The following is a 27,454-nucleotide window of genomic DNA, read 5'->3' on the forward strand; positions in this document are numbered from 1 at the left end:
TCCAACATTTTATTGCTTTTTCGAGTATTAATGATTATGCGAGAGTGGTCAAGACTTATGCAGGTATCGTAAATTATGTGTTCGCAATTTGTAACGTTTTAGTCAGTTGCCCCAATCGTGACAGTGAGAGTGGTTACAATTGGTCATTACAGTAATGCCGATCGTTCTTCGAGGAGAACACCAACGTCAAAGAATACTTACTACTGCCACGCCGATCCGCATTACGATCTATTAGCCCGTGTTACAGCATATGACAATGTTAGAATTATTTTATGATAATGGGCATTGAGTAGTCATGTTTTCGAGTATTTTCGGGACAATAACTGTCTTCGTAGAATTCTCGGAACCAGTGTCGTGAAATATTAATAATCGTACAAATATTACTGTTATTCGCATTCCCATTTTGAGATAGTCGCAAGTAATTTTGTCCATCTCTTTTCTGTTCCTTCCGACAAACGTTCCAAGAAATCTTTAAACAGTGGTGCTATGGATGGTCACTCACTGGTCGCCCTAGTAGTTTCTAAATTGTATTAAAAAGAAGCCAAGCGTTCTCATATACAATACGGCATCAGCATGCTTTTCATTTAGGGCTCATAGATTAGGAAAGACTTGTGTTTATGTGAGTCTTTGAAGTCCAAAATTTTGAATAATGTTATTAACGCGATGCAACGAAAGTCTTAACGGTTTAGTTATCGTTCTGTTTGTGGAGAAGTTCTTTTGGGCGTGAGGTTTTGTTGTCAGATTGTCTATTTTTTCCCTTGACTGTTCCGGCGTGGGTTCGCATTCGACTAAAATCAGAATACTTTTCATACTTTAAGGGTATTGTTTTTTGCAAAATCGGTATCAAAACATAAAATGTTTATGAAATAAATGTGTATCGATAATAGGCGGGGTTACCGCCCTTAAACAATTAACGAAACATGTTTAAAGTAGTTTATTGGTACTCGACCATACATTTGTTGTAAAAATCATTATTTATTTAATATTTGAAATACATATTAAAAGAAGTATCTGAAGAAGAATCTGTCTTCTTAATGGGCAAAATTGTATTTAGGAACGTTGTTTCTGCTGGATGTTCTTATATCTGAAACATTTGAACAAGAACACGACGGCGAAACCAAATGATGTCAAATCCTTTCATATAATTATGCAAAACATCATTTCGCTTCAAAATTTATTTAGGTAGTTTCTGTATTTTTAAGTAATACTTTGACTACTGAGCAAAAGACATCAATACCGTTGCAAAATTAAACCAATGGTAAAGTTCCTTCTAACGTTTTTAGCATAATTGCATATCAAGCATGGCACGCTTAGATAACGTCGCTATGTCATGTTTTTTATTTTGCACTTGGTGGTGTAGTTCTCATGATGTAAAAAAACCTAGGAAATATCGGTAATAAATTCAAATTATCAAACATTAAACGTATTTCAACAAGGTATTTCTGCACCAGTATGTAATTTAATATCACTTTAACAGAAACCTTACAGAAATGAGATGTTTAGGACAGATACAAAAACAGTCATGTTACATCTATACTTTGCCGCCATACACTTTCTAACCACTTACTTCGGATATAAAAGTATGATTCTCATAGTTTGTTTAAGATTTGTTTTTTAATTAACCAATATGTAATCGTACATTTAGTCACAAAAACTAGTTTATATTCTCACCAAATATTATGAGAAGATCTTAATAAGTTATAACACGTTATAAAAAGTCGACGTTTTTTCTAAGTGATCTGTTATAATAATTTTTCTTTGATAAACTTTGAATCTGTCCAACATGCATTGAACGTATTACACATTAAACGAACCTATTTATGCAGTCGCCCCCTTGGAATATTGTTTTAATCTATTAACTATATCTTTTTATGATAAACAAAACTCAAAACTTTAAATTATTTTGTTTGTATAATAGCAATTTTAAAGAAAAATCTTCTTTCAAAATGCGAAACTAGGTAAACGTTTGAAAATTTCAAACAAAATCAACAGGTCAATTTTCTTTCAAATAATCGTTAAATAGAAACCACATGGATAGCATCGATCATCATCGTTTTAATAATTTTATTTATTTTTAAAATATAAATAAAATCATTACTTACTATAAAGAACAGTTTTCCGTTGATACATTCTAAACTTACTTGAATTCATTCATTTAAATATTAACAAATTGTTTTATATCAGTTTTTATCATTATTAACTTTTAATTGTTATTTCCTTTTTATTTCAGCAATTACGTTGCTTTGCTTTAAATTATCTTTACAAAGACGCCAGTAAGAGTCCTTTATTTTCTAACGTTTTAATTACTATTACATTCATTTTCAAATCTGTCTGCATGTTTCTCTTGACGACAATGTGCCCTCATCAGCAATGTGAGAGTCCCGAACATTATATAGATTATGTGCACATATATTACTCAATACATCTTGTTGATACACATGTTTGATAACGGGTCGTCATGAGAAATATTTAGTACACGACCCATATTAACTATCGTCTTGAACCTGAGATTGAGGCTCAGGCTTATAAAACTGGGGCAGTGATTACGAACAGTCTCAAATCTTAGTTCAAACTCAAGACTCAAAATTGCAAATCTTTATACATTGTAACATTTCTTCCAGTGTTGAGTTTGATGATGTTATTTGATGAATGTCAACGTTATTTGAAATTGTACAATTATATGCTATTTTTTACATAAATAGAATCAATTTCTTTTTTGTAATTTAGTAAAAGTGCTTTTCTGGGTCTGAGTCTTTACTCGATGTTGAGAATATGGGTGAACATGGTCCTTGAATTCTTAAATGTTCAAAATATCTTTGATATTGCTAATTTTGACAAAAGCAGTATGCCTGATTGATAGAGAGGCAATTCGTTACAGATATAGCAACTGCTACCATCTCTAATTCTGTAATAGCATTTTTACAACAAAAAGTATATATTTTGCTTTTGTGAGTCGGAATCCAAAACTCAGAATCTAGATGATGTTGGATAAGGACTCTAGATACGCAGTAAATTGAATCACCTCCATCAGTACATTTGTAAAACCTTTTGTTGGTCTATTTTCAGGAGCCCAATTTTCAATGGAGGATGAAAACAAACGAACGCGAACAGCATACACTAGAGGTCAGCTCCTAGAACTAGAGAAAGAATTTCATTTCAACAAATATATATCTCGACCAAGACGTATAGAACTGGCAGCGATGCTAAATCTTACTGAAAGACATATAAAAATCTGGTTTCAAAACCGCCGTATGAAATGGAAAAAGGACGAGGCAAAACGACGCCCACGCCCTCTTTCGGTCGGAAGTTCGGGATCGCCCCCGAGTCCCAGTATTTCGTCACTGCCGGGGTCTCCTTGTGAGAGTGAAACAGACAATAACAACATATCGGAGAAATTTGGAACGGATAAGACAATCTCAAAGACGGTCAAATCGGACGAACCAATTAAATCAAGCGAAAGTTTAGAAGATAGCATGGATGAAGACACTTTCAAATCGAGACCAGTTACGCTATAACGTTGTGTATGCGCCATGTGTTAAATTGTATGCTGCCTTGCTAGTCATTCTTGCCTATTTTTGTAAATGAAATTGAATGCGTTGATTACAAACAAATAAAATATAAAAATGCCTTGTTTATTCCCCTTTACATTTTGAGTAACTCGTCGCCATCTTCGCTTTGCTTTATTCGTTTTCTTTCCTTGATATTAATTGAATTGATATGTAAGTGAAAGTATAATGTTAAATTGCTGTTTTAATCAGAATTGTAGATCAAATAAAATATAAGCTAACAATTATTCGTGAAAATAATGTTTTTATTTACGTTGATTTTTTAAGTAAATTCAGGGGGCACAGGATAGTGTCTGGTTCTTTTTTCTTTCAGACTTACGAAATTGATTAATTCGTAAAATTGTAAACGAAATCTTAGATTACAGAATACATCATTTCGTAACTAAAGCATCTTTGAAATACATATCTACAAGAAAATGAGTTTCTATCAGATTCATATTTCTGCGTAAATCTTAAACCCTGACCTTAACCCGAAAAGTCTACTCGCCAGTTTTTAGCCAGTGTAATAGAAGCGCATGTTTTTATTTTATTCCGGTGAAGCTTAAAAAAAATTGCATTCCTGTTCATGAGAAGCGTTGTATTTGATATTGAATTGGTTCATACTGACAAAGCTTAAATGGACGTCTCAGGTAAAGTTCGTCTTGAATCAGAGATATACATATTTGAAAAGATAATCGCCTTCAAGCCCGTTATGCATATTGGGGAGCAGCAACCAGTCACTCTGTCTTACATGATAGTTATTGCTGTTTTTTCGCTTTATCTTAGTTTATAATAATGTATTGTTGAATGTGACGAATACACATGTGACAACAACTTATAGAAACACAATCGAGTCCGATATTCGAATATAAACCAGTACTGATTTCATATCGAGAGACTATTGTGATAGGTCCCATGAATCGGATCGACCACCAACACCTCCATCCTCATTATCCATGCCTTTTTATGAAAATGTTGCTGTTGCTGAGCCAATCATTTGATTCAATAAAGCCTTAATGTTGTATTTAGTATACTCCTTATTTCATTTTTTCGTTTATTTGACAATAACTTATGTAACCGCTGTACCTACATCCTAGCACGGATTAAAATCTTTACTTGATACCAAACTTTGTTTTCATGGGTTTCGGCGGTTGAAAAACCTGTTTCGAAAGTTTTACTTGAAATCACACATGCATAGTTTTGTGTACAGTTTGAACAACATCGTAGAGCTTCTGTTTGTAGCCTTTTGTTCTGAAATTCTTCAAAACAATGATACCGCAGATGGTTGTTTGCCTGTTTTACTTAATAGTTATTCAACAAACATGTTGGATCACATTCCGCCATGTTTTCATTTTCAAATTGTACTAGTTTTCGGATTGAACGGACCGACGAAACCGCATCTGGAGAGGTTTTTGATAGATTCAAAAACATTTTTGGTTTTCGAAAAAACAAACGAAAACACTATTCTACATTTTATTTGAAACTGTTACAACACATACACAGTTCGTGAAACTGATGTAAAACCGAAAATAGTTTATTACCTACAAAAACGCTGGTAATTGTTTTTACAATGTAAAAATCATATTCTCTAATATATAATTTATTTATTCATATATTTGTGAAAAATCTTAGAGCAAGATATATTCTTAGGTAGCTATACACAAATATGTAGTTTAGATATTTTATGATTTATATAGACGTTCACGAACATAATTTATCAAAATATAAAATAACCAGAACGTGTTTCCTTTGAATTTAAAATACACAGAATTTTAGTTGACTATTGAACTATAAAATGAACAATGTTCTCAGTTGAGTAAGAAATTAAACATTTTCGAGAAAACAGGGGCCTATTTTTCAAGGCTTGTCTTGTACAGTTTTAGATAGACAGCAACAACAGTTCCGCGAGAATTCATGGCAATGTACGCTGTAATCGAGTTTCGTAAAGATTGCTTAAGACAGTCAACAGGGTTGTTCTTTTTAGTTGACTATTGACAAAAAGGGGTCATAACTTAGGGTGGCTTTCGCGATATGGCTGGTCAACGCGCTTGGATACGGTATAAGGTTGATTGGACACCAGCGTAAGGCTACATTCTGACTGTTCATAGGCCTTTATATCTGACTTGTAGTCCTGTTTGGAATTCCAATACTGTAAAGTTCACCTGTCGCTCTGCAGCCAATAAGCTCGCAGAGTTGCATATCCTGTGTTCCGTGCAATCGCCGGTACTCAGTTATTGGTGCATCATAATATACGATCTGCTTAAAATATCATTATAAACGATAAACTATAAGCAAGTTACAGATAATGTATTACACATTAAATAAATTAAATAACTTTTTCCTCCGGCTAATGTATGCTTATTAATTACACAAACAGTGTAATAAGCTCAGCAAACACGTTAATATTTGCTTACTTGCGGTCATTTGTGATAACGCCACGAGTTATAAATGGTAGTTTTCAAAATATAAACATGCTTTTTAGTCGAACTTGGCATAGCTTGGCAATTCTTTAAGCTAGTATTATATGTGCGTTTTGTCTCTGGCAGCGTGTATACCAAGTGTCAGTTCAATATCTTAAATGGTTGTTGAAAAATGGTTTCAAGGTGTTTTTGACGACTATCACAATGAAACAAATACCTTGACAAAACCTTTATTTTTTTTCATTTTTGAACCGAACAGACGAGCTTACATTATCCATATATTTATATTTTATATTGCGAATTCCCGGTCATCGGATCTACATACATGGGTATGATGTGTACAAATTTATTTGACTTTGTCGCTCAAAATTTTAGTTTGATATCGCTACAATTTCAGAAGCGAATATTTAATATATGACACAGCAAAATAAATATATTAAGATTGACTTAACAAAAGTTTACACACTTTATCTTTACAAAAAGGAACACATATCTATACATTTATAAGTTGCAGGTACATTTGTACTTATACTGTGTAGTTCGTCAATCGCTCTGCAGCCAATCAGTGGCCACAATGGCAAGTCCTCTATTTCGTGTAACATTGTTTGTGACTTACAGCCATGGATAACAGTGTGTGGGTCGCGACATTATAATATAGAATCTGCATAGAACCATCGATATCTTGAAGGTAAATCATACATATTAGTAATGCTTTAAACCTTTTCTAAAATATTTTATCTTTGATCATATAATGAGCAGAGAAAATAACAAAACATTTACATAGTATTTTGTAGAGAAAGCATTTTTTCGGGTAAATCCACAACGTTTTTATTGCATTGTAAAAACACTTTTTCGGACCAGTGTTACTAAACCGCGTGATGAAAATTGCCCTTTCAATTGTTGTTTCATGATATGCCACAATGATATATGTTTTCTAACGTTTAAAGAAATCATTGAACACCAGAAATTCACTGTCGACCTTGCTAGTTTGAATGGAATGTTGAATAAACCAAGGACTAAACAAAATAGTCAGAGTTCTTATTTTATTTTTGATAAAATATTGAATCTTGTGAAATGTTTATACTCTGAAAACAAAAACTTTTTTGCACAATCGGGCCCTTTTTCGATATTTTAAAATAGTTATTGACACTAGAGCTCTAATTTTAATCATTTGTTATCCTTGTAACAGGCACTTTGCTAACATTCCACACAAAATTATATTCGAACTTTTTTGCCATGAACGACTCTCTTTATTTTATGGTGGTGATATTAAGACTATAACTGGTAATTTTGATACCTGATATGCTGGCGTATCCCAATTTTGTTTTTAAAGGTTCCTATGTCGCGAAAATACCACGGTTTTGGCAAACGTTACGAAAAAACAGGTATAGGAAAAATATATGGAATGGCATTCCACTAAGTATACGTACCTTGAAAACCCTTAAAACGTTCGAAGGAAATTTTTAACTTCATTTATTGTGTGAATGATAAGTTATTTTACAATTTCTTTAAAGTATGTATATGTTTAATTTATAGTTATGTTTTTTGAGTGCCTGTCAGTGAATGTTTAATATGAATGCATTTATTAACAGACTGTTGAATAGTCTTATGTGTAAATGTATATTTCTAGTTTTAAGATTGACAGGTGACTTATTTTTAAGAATAATGTTTTTTCTTCTGTTTCTTTACTTTGAAGGCCATATTGAAAATTAAAATATATGTTCTCATATGTCCAAATGTGTAACTTTCGGTAAATACAGGTTTAATTATTATTATTATTATTAGTAGTAGTAGTAGTAGTAGTAGTAGTAGTAGTAGTAGTAGTAGTAGTAGTAGTAGTAGGAGTAGTAGTAGTAGTAGTAGTAGTAGTAGTAGTAGAAGTAGTAGTAGTAGTAGTAGTAGTAATATTAAATCAAAAGAAATACCCCTATAGATTAACGCTCCCCATAAATTAGTGTTGACCTTTGTTTACAAAATGCGAATAATCTTGAGGTAGTTCTCTATAATGTCGTTCAGAGGATTATAAATGTAAATAATAGTATTATTGTTTTTAGTATTATCATTGGACTTACACATTATACAACAGACTGTGGACTCTATGTCTGTTTCATTTTTCAAAAATAGATTGTTTGTTTACTTTTTGTTTCAAATTTCGCTATTATCCAAATCTGGCATCGCGTCCTCTACTTATTGACCTATTAAATACACATATGCGGATTGTTTCTGTTTTCTTCGCGTTACTTTTTATTACCGTGCATGTTTGTTTACAAATGGCTTCCGAACGGAGTACATATCAATTGAGGTTGTGCTCTTTTATGACTATAGCTGATAGGACTGTTTCTGCATTATATAACCGATTTATTTTTGAACGGATTTTTTAGTGTTTTTTTTTATTTGTTGATAAAGAAGTTTAAAATAAAATATTTTCTACACTTGATTCTTGAAACTTTCCAACGATCTCGACCTAGGTGCCACATTTCAAGTATATTTTTTCTTATCATTAATTGCCAGGTGTGTGGAGAAAAGATGAAAAGCTGTGAACTAATTGTTGTTTTATCAGATTTGAAACTTATCGCCAACGTTTGTTGTAAGTCCTTGTCAAATATTGTACTCAGATTTAGTTAAAGACCACATAAAGAAACTAATTTATCTCAATTGGTATAAGAGGTCATTCATTACATTTTTAAGTCCATCTTACGTATACTGTGAGCTCCATAGCATTTGAAAACGATTTGGATAAAAGAAAATATTTTTGAGCTTAAGTGTTATCATTTAATAATTTCAGTTTATTAGCAATATCAGCAAGTACATGTCTTTGGCCAAACACAAACAACATTATACGTTCACAGGTGTCAACAAAAAAGATCGTTAAACATATTAATATCTGACAAAAAATACAGTGCAGTAGCTAAAAAAAATACGAATATATCAATTTAAAAATGAAATAACTACACCAAATAAAAAAAAACAACTACAGCAGGAGTATCAATCTGTTTTGTAATAGACTATCATAAAATATTTGCACGATGCATAATGGGATGACTGTAAGTACTAGACGTAGTGGGTACAAATCTGTAATTAATGTTAAAAGATTGATTCAGGTTAAGATACCCATCACCATTTCACCAAAACAGGATGCTGAATATAAGAGTTTCAAATGTTTGCTAGTATGAAAGGCGCCCAATCCCAAACATTTGTAATTTCACGGCCATTTTGTATAATTAATTACAAGATTTCTCTCTCAATTGTTTTTGAACAATTCTTACCATGTACCCGAGTATGTTGCAATCAGAACCATGTGCATGTCACCTCATTACTTGATCATCCTTGACCTTGCGAATAACAACTCATCCTATTTGGCCCAGATTTGTAAGCCAACAAAACAAAATCAAAGCCGTTACAACATATAGTTGGACAATAAAGGCATTTCCTGACTTCATTTCGGTAACTTAGTCTATTAATACCGCGTTCCCTACCCCATAGTGTTTTTTTTAAAACTAGCGAAGGACCAAAAGGGGTGTTATACTCAATTCAATGAAGAGAGCATTATTTTTTATTTTTTGCCAAGCCAGTTACCTCTCGTTATAATGATACGGCACATAAAAACAATGGATATCATTAAGGCAAATCTAATATGTTGTATTTTGCAGTAAAATTAGGACGAGATTGCCTGTGCCCTACCGTTTAAGGTGAGCCAATAACCGGCCTCAAAATGCTTAAATCATTATCACCAGAATTTGAAACAGTTTATTTTTTATCAAGAAAGACAACCACCCACATTTGCTGCTTTTGATATTTTACAGTATGAACCAAATAAAAATAGAAAACAACAACAACAACAACCTTTCTCTCATTTACTTCATTTTCAACAGTTCCAATTCCAATTCCAATGCAATTACCTACAGTACATTGTTCACCTATAATGAGACTCACTGTTTAAAAACAATGTTGAGTGGTGCATTGAATTTATAGCTGAACCTTCTACATCAACATATTTTTTAATATGAAGGGAACATCCAGGCCTTTGTCTAATTGGTATACGAATGATCATGGTCTTCACTCTGTTCATGTGAAGAATGAGTCATGTCTTATGAGAGAGCATTTTCGATCTCCTATGAAGCTAGAATCAAGTCATTGTTTGACTCTTCATCAACCTCATGAAGATGTGATATGTTTGACATATATTTCTGTTCATCAATATTTAGTATTATTTACAATGTGGTAATGACATGTGTAAAAAAGCTAAATTAAGGAAATTTATGTTTTAAGCCCAGAGTGGTAAACGTGTCTTGAATACTTGACTATTGGGCTTCTCCCTGCAGTCTTCAATGTATTATTGAAATAAATTTAGCATCGTCGCTTGTTTATTGACAAGCGAACCCAGTGTGTTCCTTCCGAGAGATGAGTCAATTATCCATAGATCAGTATACGTTTCATTATTTTATAGTTATGTAAGTACACCAGCACTAGACAATTTGAAATCTCTTCCAAAACTTTCAATATCTTGAATGATCTACTTTTTATTGGTTTTGGTAACATAGTGCAACAAAAACATAGTTATTTATGAAGAACCTCTCAGCATATGTATATCACAATAACAAAAAAAATAATGATTTTGTTATTTCTAAAGGCAATAAAACATAGCAATTCCTTTTTTTCAAATTTTAAGTCAGTACATAAAAAAATCGCATAAGCATTCCAAGTTTAAAAAAAATGATCTGATTAAATCTAAGAGTATTTTTTGAATTCACAATGTCGTTCAAAAACCTTGGCCGAGTTAAGAAAAAGCATGAGCATTTCTACTATTGTAGTAACATTTTTCTAGGAACATATGAATACAATTTATAAAATTACAGGAGCATTCCTGCTCTTTTAAATGATAAGAAACATTGAAAGTACCCTATCTAGTTCCATTTGGAGGGGTCGAGCTTTCCCATCTTCCTGATGCTATCCGTAACTTTTTTATTTGAATCACGTTTCGTTTTGGCCAGCGCTGCAGGTTTCTTTTACCCTGAAATAATTTGCGTTTTTCGTATTTAATTAAATGTCTATTCGCAGCAATTTTTGCATTCATAAAAGGCAAACTTTTCGCTAAAGTCTGCAACGTACGTGATGCAGTCTCTGATCTTTCGGCCATGTTTTCCGTGCAATGATGTTACTATAGCATGTGCTCAAGATTTGCGGTGCTTAATTGTGATTATTATCAAAAATGCCCGTGTTGCGGCATTAACTGATAACTTGAAAGATAATGGTTTTGTTTATTTATATCATAATATGTTTTACCGGATAAGTAAAATAATAAAATAGACAGAACAGGAATAACATTTAAATCTTTCGTTAACAATACAATGAGAAATACTGGGACAACTGCATTATCCGAGTTTTTAAGGAAAACCCGTTGTTTAGATGCACATTGGTAAGGCCGAATATACACTGAACAAGAGATACAAACAGACCGCAAATGCATCAATGTAACCGTTTCAATAATTATGTGGCTTAGCACAAGAGACACATTGATTAAACTAAATGACAACAACTACATAAACAAAGGTAATTGTTTTTACAAATTTGCATGGTCCATTTCCGCCGACAACCGGTTCTTGTTGAGAACTCTTCTTTTGCATCAAAGTCTTACCAAACGACAAGAACTGCATCCTAAGTAGATCAAGATTGACATCATTTCAATCAATTTATTGATTTTTTTTTAAATATTCCGCTAACTATTTTTACATAAAATAAGGAGTATTAACAGTGTTGTTGAAGAAAAAAGTTGTGTTAAAAACAATCTTAGGAAAAAAGGAAAGTAAGGCATACTTAAAAGCCCTCCGCTTTGTTCCTGAACATATATTTTTTACAAGAAAGCAGGGAATTTACACATTATGAATTATAAAAAATAATAAGAATATTTCTTATAAATTAAAATGATACTCGTCAATGCCAACTAGACATTACACTGTACATGGTTGTTAGTTTTCTGCTTTGTTTTTGTTGTTGTTTGCTTGTTTCTATTCACACCATAGCGTTCATGCTACGCTTGAAACTCACAAATTGTTTTTGCTATGATCATTGAAGTTAAATGAGGTAAACATAAAAATTTATATTGACATGTACGAGAAAAAGGGGATCAGCTAAGAGAACCAATAGCTGGACCATAATGGTCCAGGAGAAGAGACTGCCGACTTCTACATTGATAAGTGTTTTTGCCATGCATATTTTTGGTACGCCTCGTGGAATCTTATGATAGAAGGTTATTTTTTTGCTCAATACATTTTAAGCCCTCGGTGTAATGTTTGATTGGCATATCTAGTTTTTTCAATGTAATTGATTGTCAGAAAGGATTATTTTGAAAAAAAACAACATTAAAATATTTGTCAATGAAGATGTTAAAACAGTTGAATTGTCAATAGTATGAATTCAATTTTGTCATTTTCAATATTAACAGGACTTCATAATCGCCTACATTATGGTGTTTGATAGCCATACTAAGTCCGAGTTGGATCTCTATTTCGGAATATTGAAATTGAAGTGAACGTAAATAAACAATATGTTCTTTTTATGTCGCAATCATATTAATATATATATACATGTACAGAGAGAACAAGGTTTTAAAAAGGGATGTCGAAAAGCAGTAGATATTAGTACTGTCAACATTTCTTGTCGACCAGCGGGAGAAGTTTTACTCCCTGAATACTTACAATAGACCGTTTCGGAAATAAACGGAGGTGCGCATCCATCGATATTTCATAAACTCCCTGTGTTATTCTCTAGTAATGAATTTGAAGATAAAGGAAGAAGTTTAATATAACTTTATAAAGAAGAAACCCATATGAACACGAAACGTGTGATATATAGCGGTCCAAACTTTTCAACGAATGTAATTGGATGGGAATCAGTCGGTTTGAAGTGTTGATATAACTTGCGATTTCTCTATGTCTGTTAGGCACACTAATGGTGAGAACTTATTAAAACAATCAAAACAGTCTGAACTATGGGAGATCAAAACATCTGATGAACAAACAATTACAAAAGTGACAATATATTCTTATCTAGCAACGGCCCATACAAATCAAAAGAATAACAATTAAATATATCTGATTTTGGAGATTTTGATCACAACCCCGTAATCTTGAACAGATATGTGGAAAACTGCATCAGGACTGAATGTTTTCAATGGAAGCGCGCCATGTGGACTACAAAACAACGTCAGGTTTGAGCCTATATATAAATCCTCTTCATGAGAGGTCCGGAGAACCTCCTTTGCATGACCAGGTCAACATTAGCTGTTAGGTTTCACTAGGAGGAAGTTCGTTATTCAGGTCAATGGCTTAGCGACCACAAATCTCATTTTTCCCTTGGCCACATGTTGACTATTGTACATTGTGTTTCTTCTGACAAAAATTGGATTTCCAAAAAACAACAACATAAAAATAACTGAAAGGGCAATCATGATTTATTTTGATTATCGCCTTGATGGGACTGCTTGAAAAGGGACAATTCATTAGCAAACAGACAGTCCGTTGTAAACTGTGATATTGTTTTTGAAAGTATCTCTGGAAGCTGAGCTCCACGATTGATGCGCTATTGCAACAACCCCTTGAATTATTTGTGGAAAAAATGATGTGTGGTTTCCCGTTCCCCGCTAAATATTGTTCTTGCTGCAATGATGCGCAAAACATCAATACAAGCCTAACTGTCAAAACTATATACTAATCACTGATTACAAGCTACTGCAAATTCGAATAAAAGTGTTCGAATAATAGTGGTTGTTGCACAGAAGTTCCAAAGCGGTACCTGATTTATGAATAAATATCTTTCGGTGAAAATGTGGTATTTTGTATGTGCTATTTGTGCGTTCTGTTTTTATGGGCTTTGGCATTGAATCTTTAACACGACCATCGTAAATTGTTTGGCTACTGTTCCTGTCCCTGTATTTTAATGATATTATTATCATTTGAAACTCGCCTCTTGACACATGTCCGAAGCATTTATATGTTACTTCTCTGCAAGACTAGTGGAAGAGCAGCAACAGCTGATGTCTGACTAAGTATACAGTATCTGCCGTCACAGCTCATCTAAATGATGGCTTAAATAAAAAATGGACTGTCCTAAGGACATTTCACCGAGCAAAGTGGGTGGGAAAAGGCCGAAAATGAAAATGTTTTAAAAATTCATGTTTTATTTAGTTTAAACAACAATCTCTTTCGGGACTAAACAAACATCAACTACGACAAGTTTTGGGATAATAAGACGTTGATCAAATTTTACGAAAGGAAATTTAAAAAAAGTATTTCCTTTTTTTCCGGGGAAAGTCTGTCGATGTGTTTTTGTCAAAATATCCTAGACTACCTCATCAAGAATGTCTTGTTGGTTCTTGGTGATATATTTCCAAATAAAAAAGATATTCAATAAACATTTTAAAAATAGTGCAATAAGTTAATAGTTAAATTGAAACTGCAAAAACCAGAAACGAATAAATTTCTACAATATCCAATACCATTGCTATAATTTTTGAAAATTAATGTTGTCCACAGGTTCACCTTCATCTTTCAAGCTCAGCAACTGCGAAGTACATTTTGATATCATTAAAATTAAACTAATTGTAGGGTAAATGTAACGAATGGGCTATTTAATGCTGATATTTTTTAAGTTCATTTAAAATACCAACTTTGTTTTGTTTTCGAATTTGTAAGCGTTTGTTTTTGTGCTTTTTTTTTTGGCTATAAAATTCAACTATTACTGTTGATAATTTCTTCGAAATATCTAGTTCAATGTAATAAATTGCTATTATTTATTTTTTAACGATAAAATAATTCTCATTGTTTGTATATTTTGTTTAAAAATGTGATTTATGTAAATTTAGAAATTTTGATTACTGTTATGAATTTATAATTAAACGTTTTTCTTGGTTTTAAATGTTGTCATTTATTAAACGAAAAAAACAGATGAAAATGTAACAATAAACATATGTTGTGACCTAAAATTGCTTCGGTAAGATAAAATAAATATAAGCTGGCTGATGTGTTAATAGTACAATAAAAAAAATCATACTCGTAAGTACGAATGATATGTACATATATCTGTTTATCTATTTTGGATGCCATGGGAATGAGCTTTAACATACTTACCTTGAACAAAACAATTCACTTCTGTTATATTGTTTTATGAAGAAAATATTTTAAGTATAAACATATTTAACTAAGCTGCTTGTGGTTCATGATATGAACAACCTTTTTATTGATTTATGTTTGAATGTGAATTCATATTTAAGGATCTAGTGTGGTCCAAAGTCAAGGTATACCCCAAAAATAAAATTGCATTTTAATTCCGTTATTTTAAGTAACATTGTTGAGGTATAAATATCTTAAGTCATCCGTTATTTCCTTAAATGTAATATGCTTACAGGTATAGTTTAGAGTGTTTGCAAATACTCCATCTTGCGTAGTCAAAACTCATGATATGAGTCTAATTTATTTCAGATTTCATATTACAAATATTGTAGATTTAATATCAGAGCATCAAGTCATTTTGACTTATCTTAACTTATGTTTGCCGTCTAGATTTTTGTCTGAGCTTAAAATCAAATTAAAATATATTGCGTTTGTCCTTTGCCATGAAAACATTGTCGAAAATAAAACATGATTTTATTTCACAAAACAGTTATTAAACATAATTGCATGCAATAACTTTTGATGAAAGATAAACAAATTGTAACAAATTATTAACACTATTACCTTTAAGAAAATTGTGCCTTTTCCATTTTTTGGCTGTCTTTGAAAGTTTTGAGAACATATTCAAGTCTTAGGGTGTATCTAGAAGTATGATAATAGTATTGGTCCCAGGGTGTATTCATACAAAATGATCTAACACAATATCATTTCAGTTGTGATTTCTTCAATGATATTGCTAATGAAAATATAAAGAAATCCCATTTTACAAATATTAACTGAACTGTGCTGCTAATAAAATTACAAATTACAACATCGCCATCTTCAAATTAAACAATACACATATATTGAGGCAAGCGTAAACACTCTTCGGCAAGCTCGTTAACAGCTGGGCGTGATATGATTTGTATGACATGATTTGTAACGCTAAAACCGAGTACTAACGGCCCGGTACCATCAGGATCCGACTTACACAAAAACCTTGTATGTGGCAAACTACGAAAAGAATATTAAACTCCAGATCGCAAAACATTTGATTTAAGACCGGTCATCTGTTCGTCACAATTGCGTTTATTTATTGAAAATTTTGTTTTAAAGTATATTTTCATATTGGACAGACTGTTCTAAAATTGAGTGTACTGTTGAAAACGTGTCATCCGATGTCAGATAATTGGCTCGGATATAATGTGTAATGCAAAAAAAAAATCCGGTTGTTAATTTACTGATTTATACATGTTTTTAACCGTTTACGATCGAGTTTTGCTCGTTTACGCACTTTAAAGACTTTTATCCTGTAATACAAATTATATACAATTTGAAACGTAGTTCGTCCAAAGGAAAGGGGAACAACTTTCTTTAGCATTCTTAATACACCTTGTGTTAGTTATACACCATTATTTAATAAATTATTTGATCAATACGATGTACATGTATTAAACACGGGAAAATATGATAATAGTTTGAAGTTGCCGTGTCGTCCGCCACACACCCTATCTGCGAGATCAGGTTCTAAATGTCGTACGCCATTAGTGCATTAAGGGGTCGGCTCACAAATGAGGTATTGTTCTTTGTAGTATGTAAAATTTCTCCAGTTCACCACTTAATTTTGAATTTGCAGAAAAGATTTCAGCTTTAACACTATTTTCCCACAAACTATGAACACTTTGTCTGTTGATTTAACAACAGAAAACTATATCAAGATTTCCTGCTATCATCATTTCTTTACAGTCACTATCTATACGTGCATGTAACACAATCATGGCCGCATCTCTGGGGTCATCTTTGGATCCATTTACTCAAGAAAGAGGTCCTGCAAAATATCATCCAAAACCACATTAATGTATTCAAATACCATATAAATCATGTTTAAACTTGAAAATACATACTGGAATACAATGTACATCATCATCAAATGCTATCTAAATGGGGCGAAACATTGTTTTTCAGAACAACTTGAACGACCCGGAAGCATTTCGTTGCGGGCCGACACCATAAGTGAAAAAAAGTAAATATTTATACTAGCCGATCCGATAAAGAGGAGCGCGTTATGAAAGTTATATTCTTTAAACTTCATATTGCTATATCTAATCGTATGAACATACTATGTATTGTTAATGATTTAATAAATGTATGTTTCCTTCAGGGCAAAACAACAATCGCAGAGTTACTAGAGTTACCCGCTCCATGATACAGAGTGTAGGCCATGCACGCCCCGAAAGTCATGCATGGTGGGTTTGGTACATATTCGAGCGGGTTGCTAGACAGTGAGCAGCTCAGAATAAATTAAGGAAATAATTTGGTGTAATTTTTCATGCGTGCCAATGCAAATAAAGAATAAGGAAGCTTGTGTTTTAGCGACTTTTATACGTTATTGTAAAATTACGGATATTTGACAAGGTCGAGCCCAGAAACCAAAACCAAACACAAAACGTTAACTTATACTTTAAAAGGTGCAAAACCTTACCATTTACCTTTATAAGTATCTCCATTATGGAAGGCTGGCCCACAGCTTTTAATGTCGTGTCTCGATCTGCAGCAAGTGGAAGAACTATTGTCCTAAAATACCAAAGTAAACGTTTAACACTTAAGATGCATGCAACTGGTTCTTTTTGCGCTAAGAAATATATCGTTTTATCCTTTCCAGCACAGCTGTGGTAGAATGCAAGACCCACACTAAGAAATGACATTATCAGGTCTAAAACTATATAATAGACGTTCAAAACGGTATTCTTCTAATCCCTAAACGTCTAAACCTTGTCAAATCCTTGGGGGCTTGGGTGGGGACCGACAATATTAAAATTGTATTTAGATGAGTTGTTGATGCTTGAGATTATTTTAGGTTATACATGTGTATCCATATTTAATCATGTAATTGCACAAGTATCTGACAATAGAGAATGAAAAAAACTCATTTTTGTTCGTTAGATTTTTACTTTTTGTGCAAGGAACTGACATGACATAATAGTTAAAGGTAATTAAGCTTGTTTATAGAAGAAAGCAGAAAGTTTATTCAAAGAAATATATCACACAATACATATCTGAAATAGGCCAACATGACCCGTGATCAAATCAATGTAATACAATGACTTATATATACATGTATGGCGGAACAGATTGATTGACTCTATTTATATATTCGCAGATTTAACAACTATATTCATATAATTTAATATAATTGTCTTTATCGATTATGAGTTATAACTTAACTGTATATCTATCAACCGTATGACTTATGCACAACACTATATGATTATTTGCAGAAATAATTTACTGGTCGAAACTGGCGTCAAAACAATTAGTACGTGAAGGATTTGTCATAAAAATCGTAAAAAGAATCCGTCCACGTACAATTATTTGGACTAGCTCACTATCTATGCGCGATAATCATTATGTCGTTTTTGCAAAAGCGGATTGTAGCCTTTCAGAAATAATGTCTACAAATGAGCTTGCCATAGCATCGAGCCATTGGTTATAAAGATCACTGTTGATGCCTGGTGATTTGGGTATAATTTGTATATTGTATTGGTTGCCGATTACTGAAATGAATGACCGAGAACACATAATAAATACAATTATTGGCGTTTGTAGTACTTGTTTATTTCGTGTTAAACAATAATTTAAATTTCAAATTATACAATACTGGTTTTCCTAAAATTTGACGGGTTTAACTATATGTGGCCATATACCACTTACATATACATCAACTGGCTGGGTTAACAATAAATATAAATTATAAATAGTCTATTTCATGTATAAATAGTTCTAGTATGCAAAATTGTTGTGTATAATTTTAGTAAAATAGGTTATAAAATAGAACGTTCCTATGTTAAATCAATAATCCGGTTTTTATTCGCAGAAATTGCTTAAACCAGATTTGTTTTATTTGAGTAACGACATGTTCAAACAACAATGTCAAATTGCCTCTACGATGTCCGTATTTTCATTTTCTTGAAATCTTATGTAATGAAGTCGGACTTTTTTTCATTCTTCAAAACATTGCAGATTTGAGATACATGCAATTCCCAACAGTATGATTGTATTGAATGCCAGAATAAGGTAGTTTTTTAATGACAAGAACACTAAGAATGCACTTAAGTATATATAGCCGGAACTTCGATAAAGATAAAACTGAATTTTACTTACGCTTGACATCTTTCATTAGGTATTGGAATAGCTAGCGCTGATAAAAAAGGCAGATTAAAAAAAAAGTGACTGAAGTTCTTTGATTTTCACTCATCATTAATCAAACTTTGCCCTGATTTCTTTCCGTCTATAGATTTAGTGGCATTAAACCTTTTCTTGTCATATATGACTTGCAATAAAAGGTCTTTCCCCAATTTTATTTGTATTTTTGACCAATACATTTGCTGAAAATATCATAGTATCTACCTCTACTTCTGACAGTCAACATACATGTACCATTATGCTGATATTGTACCTTTTCTGTTTTTGAAGCATCTTTTCTCAGTGCCTTTCTTTCATTCTGATATTGAGTTGATGTGTCTCTCTTCGTCTCTTTCTTTCTTTCCATCAGCCCTGTTCTGTATTTGAGTATGTGCCTTTTGATTTGAGTTGGGAATGTTCTTGTCTTTTTATAAGGGCTTCATGGAACGGGATCCGTCCCAGACTTCTCCACATTATTAGCTGTATCGGAGCTTGATGTTAATGTATCCTCCGCGGGGTTTTCTGTGTATTTATAGGGCATGTATTTAACAAATCAAAAGCCGAGTCTTGAACGGGAATGAATCGAGAGGTCACCGTCGGGAAGTTCTCCATCTTTACTTTATTTGGAATGTTTGGAACAATGTCTGTCAAGTAGTTTGCAATCATAACTTGATGCGTGTGCCACGTGTAGTAACTTGCTCGCATTGGCAGTAGCCAAAACTGTCACTTTAAACCTGCCCGGCAGGCCACCATTTGCCCCTAATGCGAAGACCAATCTTAGGAAGCTAAAAATCATGACGGTCATTTAGTATCTTCGTTGTTCCATTCGTGAACAACCCATAATTCTTAATGCAGCCAGTGGCCTCCCAAGAACCAGCAAACTATCTGGCTATTCCCGGCGCAGGGAATGTAGAACCACTAGCCGATTGAAACATTAATTGATGTTCAAATAATTGAATATTGGTGGCGGCGCGTTACTACATGAAAAGACGAACTATTATGTACGCTTAATGTGATATTTGATCATTTAACTATCGCTCCTGGAACTCACATCGGATCTGTATAACCAACTTTGTTATGTTACTAGTCAATTTATGTTATATACCTTATGTTACTTACATTACACTTTACATATGGTGACCTATAAACCCAACGGGTCGGGTGCAAATGTTTGTATATATGTTATTACTACTTTGTTTGAATTGCACATGTCACAATAATAAACAATTTGCTTACTTACTACATCGTTAATCCCATATTAGTGATTAAGGACTAGACACCAATACCTTGTATTCTTCGTTAACAACAAATAAAACAATAACAACACATGAAATTGTTTTATTGTTCAAATACATTAAAAGCTAGTCACATAACACCAATCTCCGCTTGTATGCATGAACCTGTACTTTTAACTTGCAATTATTATTTAGTCAAGGGGCAAATCTATAAAATAATTATGCATTTATAGTAAGAAAGGTAACACAGAAATTGCCATTCTACTTGCATTAAGTTTTTTACTGCCCTTTGAAAGGCCGAGCAGGTTTTAATCTCTCTGAAGACTGATGTAAACACTGACAAAATAAAACATTTAAGTATATAAACGTGCCAAAAATAATCTGCAAATTTATAAAAATTATCCCATAAAAACAAATAATTTTCTGCAATTTTTCTTTTAATTATTCAGATAAATGCAGTTTACTTTTATGAACGTATAGCTTAACATGGATGTACTCCTATCGAGTGCAATTAAACGTTGTGGCGCTTATATGCTGCCGAGGGGTTGGGAGCGTATATTGATCAGGAAGAACGGGAATATAAGTGTATACTATATATACCATTAGTGATCTAGTAGATAAATGATGAAATTCTTTCGACGACAGTACAAAATAATATAAGACATAAATTGGTTCAATACAAATATTAAATGATGAAATGGTACGGAAATTGATGATAGCATGTAATTATACCTCCGGTATATATGTATACTATATATTCATTATATTGTAAATGAATGGTTTTTGAGCGATGGTCAAGATAATAATGGCAGTGTGTTTATCTCTAGCTACGATTGATCAACCGCAAAACATTTCAAGTGCACGGGCATGATTTTTTGGATACAATTGCATGTTTAATTGTAAGAGTTATATATTTAATATATATATATTGAACACAAAAAAAATGTTTAAGTGTATTAAAAACTGTTCGTAAAGGGTGTCCTACGGTTGCAATAAAAGGTATCAGAGTCAGATCGTATTTCATCCTGCTCTTGATCATAGAACCACTCGTGAAATAAAATACAAACATACATATATTTTTTTCAGAGACATATTTTATGTCACATCTTACATAAAGCTCTTCGTTGTTTATAACTTGTACTTAAAAACCAAATAGCAAAATCTTGCCTTAAAAATACGCATAGAAAACTAAATTTAACACTAAATACTCCCGAATGCATCAATTGAATGTATCAGCAAATTTAATGCTCAACAACTATGCAATAAACTACACACACTGTATGTTGCTTAAATTTGGAATAAACATGTACTTAGTGACAACAAAAAATATAAAACAGCATTGAAGTAGATGTGGAAATGTTAAAAACTACAAATCAAGCCAAATATCATAGTCCGATCCTTGAGGGGGAATTGCAAGCTGTCCTGAGCCTCTGTTTTATTTAATAATGTCGGCGATCCCTGTGCAGCTTGTTCTTGAGGAAGCCATAGTGGACAAACGTTTGGTCGAAAAAGACAAGTGTATGGGTTTTAGAGGTCCGGTTGCTAGTCGAAATGGCCTGTGCTAAACGTGTAGTGGTCTGTAATGACTAAAACATTATCGTATACACTTCTTAAGACAGTTCAAACGACTAAAAATTAATGCAGACAAACTTAATGGAGAAAGATTCAATCATGTTGACTTATTCGGTCTCAAGTGGTAGGATACACCCGGCCCTAGTGACCAAGATCATCGTGCAGTGCATTGAATATAGTTAGCCGTGCAGACTATGATATGACCATTTTGATGACAGACTGGTTGTTCAGAACCGCTTTATGGTACCAAATACCATTATCATTGAGTACGCAGTCATACTCTTTTACTTCATGCGTCTCCGCCAGGTCAATATCCCTATCTAATATTCTACTGAGAGCAACAGGCAACCTATCCTACGATAGTGTAGCGTCTGTTTCTTGGCCCTCGGGACTTGATAAGTTGTAAAGACGACTGATATACTTTCCTGCTCGGTGCCTTGTGATGTTTCATGTGGAGGTGCTGTGACAGTGTGCAGAAAAGCCGGTACTACATCCTGGTAGACTGTGAATGGACTCTCAAAATGGGACTCATTAAACTCAGAATGCGTCGCGGGACAATGTCACAAAGGGGGATCAGCTTGAGAGTTTTATTTCCCCGAGCAGTTGTTTTTTCTTGGAAGTCTTGGGTCGCCAGAGTTGCAACCAATTGTTGACCACACGTAAAATAAGTGTTGCTCTAAACATTCGTGAGCGGATTAATTATTATCAGCAGATACTGAAACTGAGCAGCATACAAGTATGTATGACACTTGTCAGTGATAGCCAAGTTAAGAGCCAAATTTGAAGCTCACTTGAATGATATTACCGGTCGGAGGGCTTCAAACGACGGCTGCTTGCGAATGCAACAGCCCTGTCAACACCCTTATTCTATTAATAAAGGACAGCGCCGATGTTACTGGATGAAGCCGTCGATCGCTGTCTATTGAGAATCTCCACAGCTGGGGATGGGCATCGTCGACTTTCCTGCTATTTGCCACAGTTTCCAACAAAGAGTTCGGTCAACATCGGATGATTGAATTCTTTCCGTTGTAGCAAGCAGCACCTAGAGAAACTATGCACCTTCATTATGGAAATCATTCGTTTATCGGCGATTTAAATAAACCAGCATATCATAAAAAAGTGTATTAAACCGGGAACAATGTGTAATATATTGGGTACGACTTAGCCAATGATTAAACCGGGGATCCAACGCTTCAGAAGCAGACCCTTCACCACAAGGCGAAAGAACATGCGTGAACATCAATTGTTTTTGTCCGATTGATTCTAGTACATGCATATTTGTTATTGGAAGCCTAATCCTTTCTATCATCTAAACCATGCTATCATGATACTACATACCAAGTATCAATGAAATTCAGTGCACCACTTCACACTTATTATACCTACTGCAATCCCCTTTACCCTGAAAATCCCTACAAACAGCACACTGAAAATGGCTGTTTGTAATCAAATGTTATGCCAAACAATGTGATACACGCCCGAAATCATTTGTACCAGGTTATTTCATTTACCTTCAAGCCTGTGGGAATTTTGTTTAGACATCTGTTTGTCAGTGTGTATAATGAAGTTTTTTATGCATTCATCTTGCCACAGTACATCGTTACTATGTACAATTTAATATAGCTCAACTATTGTGTACCTGATAGCATAAAAACACAACGTTTTTTCGATAATCAAACGATACTGATAAATATTTTCTACTCTGTACTCAAGATTAAATTGACTATCTAATTTTTTTTATATTTATCGTTGACAGGTCACTTACATTCCACTGAGTCGTGCGAATACATAAATACCTCAATCAAATCGTTGTTCTCACATATCCATTCCAAGCACTGAAAGCTACTTGCAGTTGTTTGTATTTCACTATTATACAGTCTTGCTGGTAACTTTTTTTAAATTAAACACTTTAAGACTGTATCTGTGATTATCTGGATTTATGGGTGCCGCCATTGTTCCAAGCTTTTTCGTTTATTTTTCTTGTAAGTTTTGTTGGCAGCCATTTTATTTGTAAATGGTTTAGGCTAAAATTACAAAATCTAGATGCCGACGATGACCTGTCAGTAGTCGGCCTTCACATTCAACGTAGTGCAACACTTAGAGCCTTCGTGAAGATGAAGATTCTATGCGTGGGAGGGCAAATACATCTCTATAAAACCGATAATTGGGCTTATGTAAGTCGATGAAAAAGTGAGTCGTCCCACCCACAATTTGCACGATGACGACCTTAAAGCTAAATGGACTGTTGCCAGGCCTGATGACACCAAAAGACAACAGTTCCTGAAGGTTCTCTAGAATTGTATTTATCAACATAGGTCAAACCTTTCTGTTCGGCTCATTCAAAGCTCAGGGTTGTCTAGACTAGATCACTTTTTTCCCTTTTCACCGAGTCCCTTGGTTAGAACAATATATGATATATGACGATCTGTGGTCTTATATATATATATAAATATATATGTGTGTGTGTGTGTGTGCGTGCGCGTGCGCGTGCGCCTGTGTGCGCGTGTGTGCGCGTGTGTGCGCGTGTGTGTGGTGATAACTTTATCATCTTCGAAGGGATTGTAAAAATACTTGGCACATGTTTTCGGTACATACAGGCGTTTTGGTCGCGTAAAATACCGACAAGGCTTTCTCAAAATGCAAGGCCACACTCAGAGCTTACTCATTATGAATTGTTGCGAAGATAGATTTTAGTTAGTCGTGTCCGAGCTTTAAATTCTGTCATGCACAGAGGAATTTTAAAATAAATAAACATATGCATCCGTTACATACATACGACATGTCGTGTGCATTAAACATGACCCTCATTAACGGTCCAAGGTCGAACTATGATGGATCGCTGCATAAACTCATGTATATAAAGACCCCGTGTTGGAGCTGTAACTTTATCTAAAAATAATCGGCATAAGTATTTGGTTCATGAAGGTGCAAAATCAACACTTGAGTTCAGTCATCAAAGGGCCTGGCAAATGCTTATAGATTATGTAACTGTTTCCTTAAGCAAATTAGTAATGAACGTATCTTGTTAAAATTTATGAATGAAGATGCATGCACATATATACTTTAAACGAAACCTTACAAATTAATGAAGTTTAAAATACGTAGAGGCTTTTCTGGAGGTGTACGCTACGAGGCAAGGCTATGAGAGCTTAGGTGGCGGGTCGATACTGAAAGTAACACTTCTAAAACACCAGTTCGATAGTCAGGAGTGTGTTCCTTACTTATTGTATGTGCAAACTGCATGCGTTGACACTTATCTGTATGTACGTCTCAGTTAGATGTTCCAAAATTGTCACTACGCTAAAGGGAAGGGAGGTAACACAATCACGAATGTCATTTGTAGGGTCATTAATTAGGGTGTCAAGGTTTCGCAATAAACATTTTATATTATTCAAGGGGGGATCATGCAAGCACGAACATTCGGCGGACATTATTTCGTAGGTTATCTTTCTTTGTTTATTTCACCTTCCAACTTTGATAAGAGTGTATATATAGCACGTACAACTGAACTTTCCTACTAATCTGCGTTTGATGAAATCATATCCAAGCATATGAGAATGAGGTGATCTAGATACGTATTGCTACTTATCACGCCATATCGATCAGACCACTATTATATGTCCCGTCAAAATGGGAAAATACGTGCATGTAACGTGTAATATTTCATGACGTTATGTAGTAAGTTGGTTTGTAATTATCTACGCAAAAGAAGATTTAAGAATATATTTTTCATAATTTGGTAACCAATGCTACAGTAGCAATTTATCGTTACATAACGTATTTTCAAACTAATAATGTAATGATTTCAAGGTGTTTTCTTTCTGAAGCTTTTAGTTTGAACTACACTGAATTCTAGTACATTTTTTTCTGAATGAAATACTTTATCAATGACTGAACTAGACATATAGCGGATATGACAAAGGAAAACATGGCACTGATCCAGCCGTTGTCAGCAGATAGTTTACAAATATGTTTTCGCCTGACTTAAACATGTTTATCGTGATCGAGGAACCACTCCTGTGAAGATGATGTAAATGTCCTAGTAAACAGTTAATACATCTCGGTCGTTCCGCTCTGGTTTACCGTAAACAATGAACATTTTGATCAATGATTTTTAGCTGCCGCTTTTCGCCATTTGAGAGATGGGCTTTGAATAAAAGTAGTATATATAAAAATCTCGTTCACTAATGCACACCATTTAGTAAATAACTAACTGTTGTCTAAACAATACTTACTGTTTGTTTTAAAGTGTTGAGTTTATTATAGAAAAAAAGTGTTGTAACGAGTATATTGCTGAATAAGCTAATTACAATTCTTCGCGGTGTAGTAATTAAAAACCCACACAAACTCATTGTCATTATTGTAGCCGACCACACATCTAAGTATATTAAGCGTTGACGGATGAAGCATGTGTCATATTGTCATGTTTTCAGGTATAAGTTAATTTCTGATGATTTAAGTGATAATCAGCTGTTCGTGTTATCGAATTTACTATTGCGAACGGAACAGAGCTGCGGCTTTTTGATTCTGATCCCGTATAATTTGTAGGAATCTGTACGTACGAGCGTAGCAATGACTTCTCATGTTTAACCTTCAAACAAGTCGCCTACAAAATATCACATTAATACTTGTGCACCGATTTTTCCTTTACAACATCTAAAATATTAAGTTAATAATATAAGTCCTGCAAAAAGGGGTAAATTAGTTTTTAATTGATAATTGTTAATAATGATGATTGTTAAATCAGCACTTGCATCGACAATAGTACCCTTTTCAACAATCTTAGGTGTTGTTTTTTTGCAATATCAGCAATATACATTTGATCAAACAGAAAAGTCATAATATACACCATGATGGCCACACAAAATGAAATAAAATAAACAATTTAATTCTTACAATGATAAGTAGTAGCTGCAATATATATCAAATAAGCATAAGATCACATCAAACCAAGAAGCAACGACAGTAAGAGAATCAGAACTTGGTGTCAAAGCAATAATACAATTCTTGAAAGATTCTTAATAGTCCGACTGTAACTAAAAGACATAATGGTTACCGAATTAAGCCCATAGGTTGGATGCAGTTCGTGCTATAGATGGATCTGCCTCAATCAGTCATGATATAGTTTGAGGGAGTTAATTCGCACGCTTTCAAAAATAATTTAAATTTTATGTTTACTTGTTTAAAAAATACAAGGATTTAATTTACAATAACACAATCAACAAAGTGATCAGACCACTTTATACGTGTGTGCATTTATTTGCATAAGGTGCAATATGCAAACAGAAGTAAACCTTTATCTCACTTGGGGATTTCGTTGAAGGAAGAGCAGGGAATTCCCTAAATGGAATTTT

General features: G+C 33.6%; 1 protein-coding gene across 2 annotated transcripts in view; it reads left to right on the forward strand.

Annotated features, from left to right (window-relative positions):
• LOC128228884 (pancreas/duodenum homeobox protein 1-like) overlaps positions 1–17,326 on the forward strand; it is a 39,377-nt gene extending 22,051 nt beyond the window's left edge. The window contains exons 2-3 of one of the 2 annotated variants that reach the window (XM_052940427.1): positions 17,077–17,134; positions 17,273–17,326. In XM_052940427.1, the coding sequence (XP_052796387.1) occupies positions 17,077–17,134; positions 17,273–17,300 (86 nt within the window). In that variant the 3' untranslated portion in view covers positions 17,301–17,326. Of the gene's footprint in view, positions 1–3,066; positions 3,622–17,076; positions 17,135–17,272 lie in introns of those variants that run through there. The other variant, XM_052940426.1, reaches the window with a different exon arrangement.
• Positions 17,327–27,454: the final 10,128 nt, after the last annotated feature.

The sequence above is a fragment of the Mya arenaria genome, chromosome 3 (assembly GCF_026914265.1).
Source record: "Mya arenaria isolate MELC-2E11 chromosome 3, ASM2691426v1".
Classification (NCBI taxonomy): domain Eukaryota; kingdom Metazoa; phylum Mollusca; class Bivalvia; order Myida; family Myidae; genus Mya; species Mya arenaria.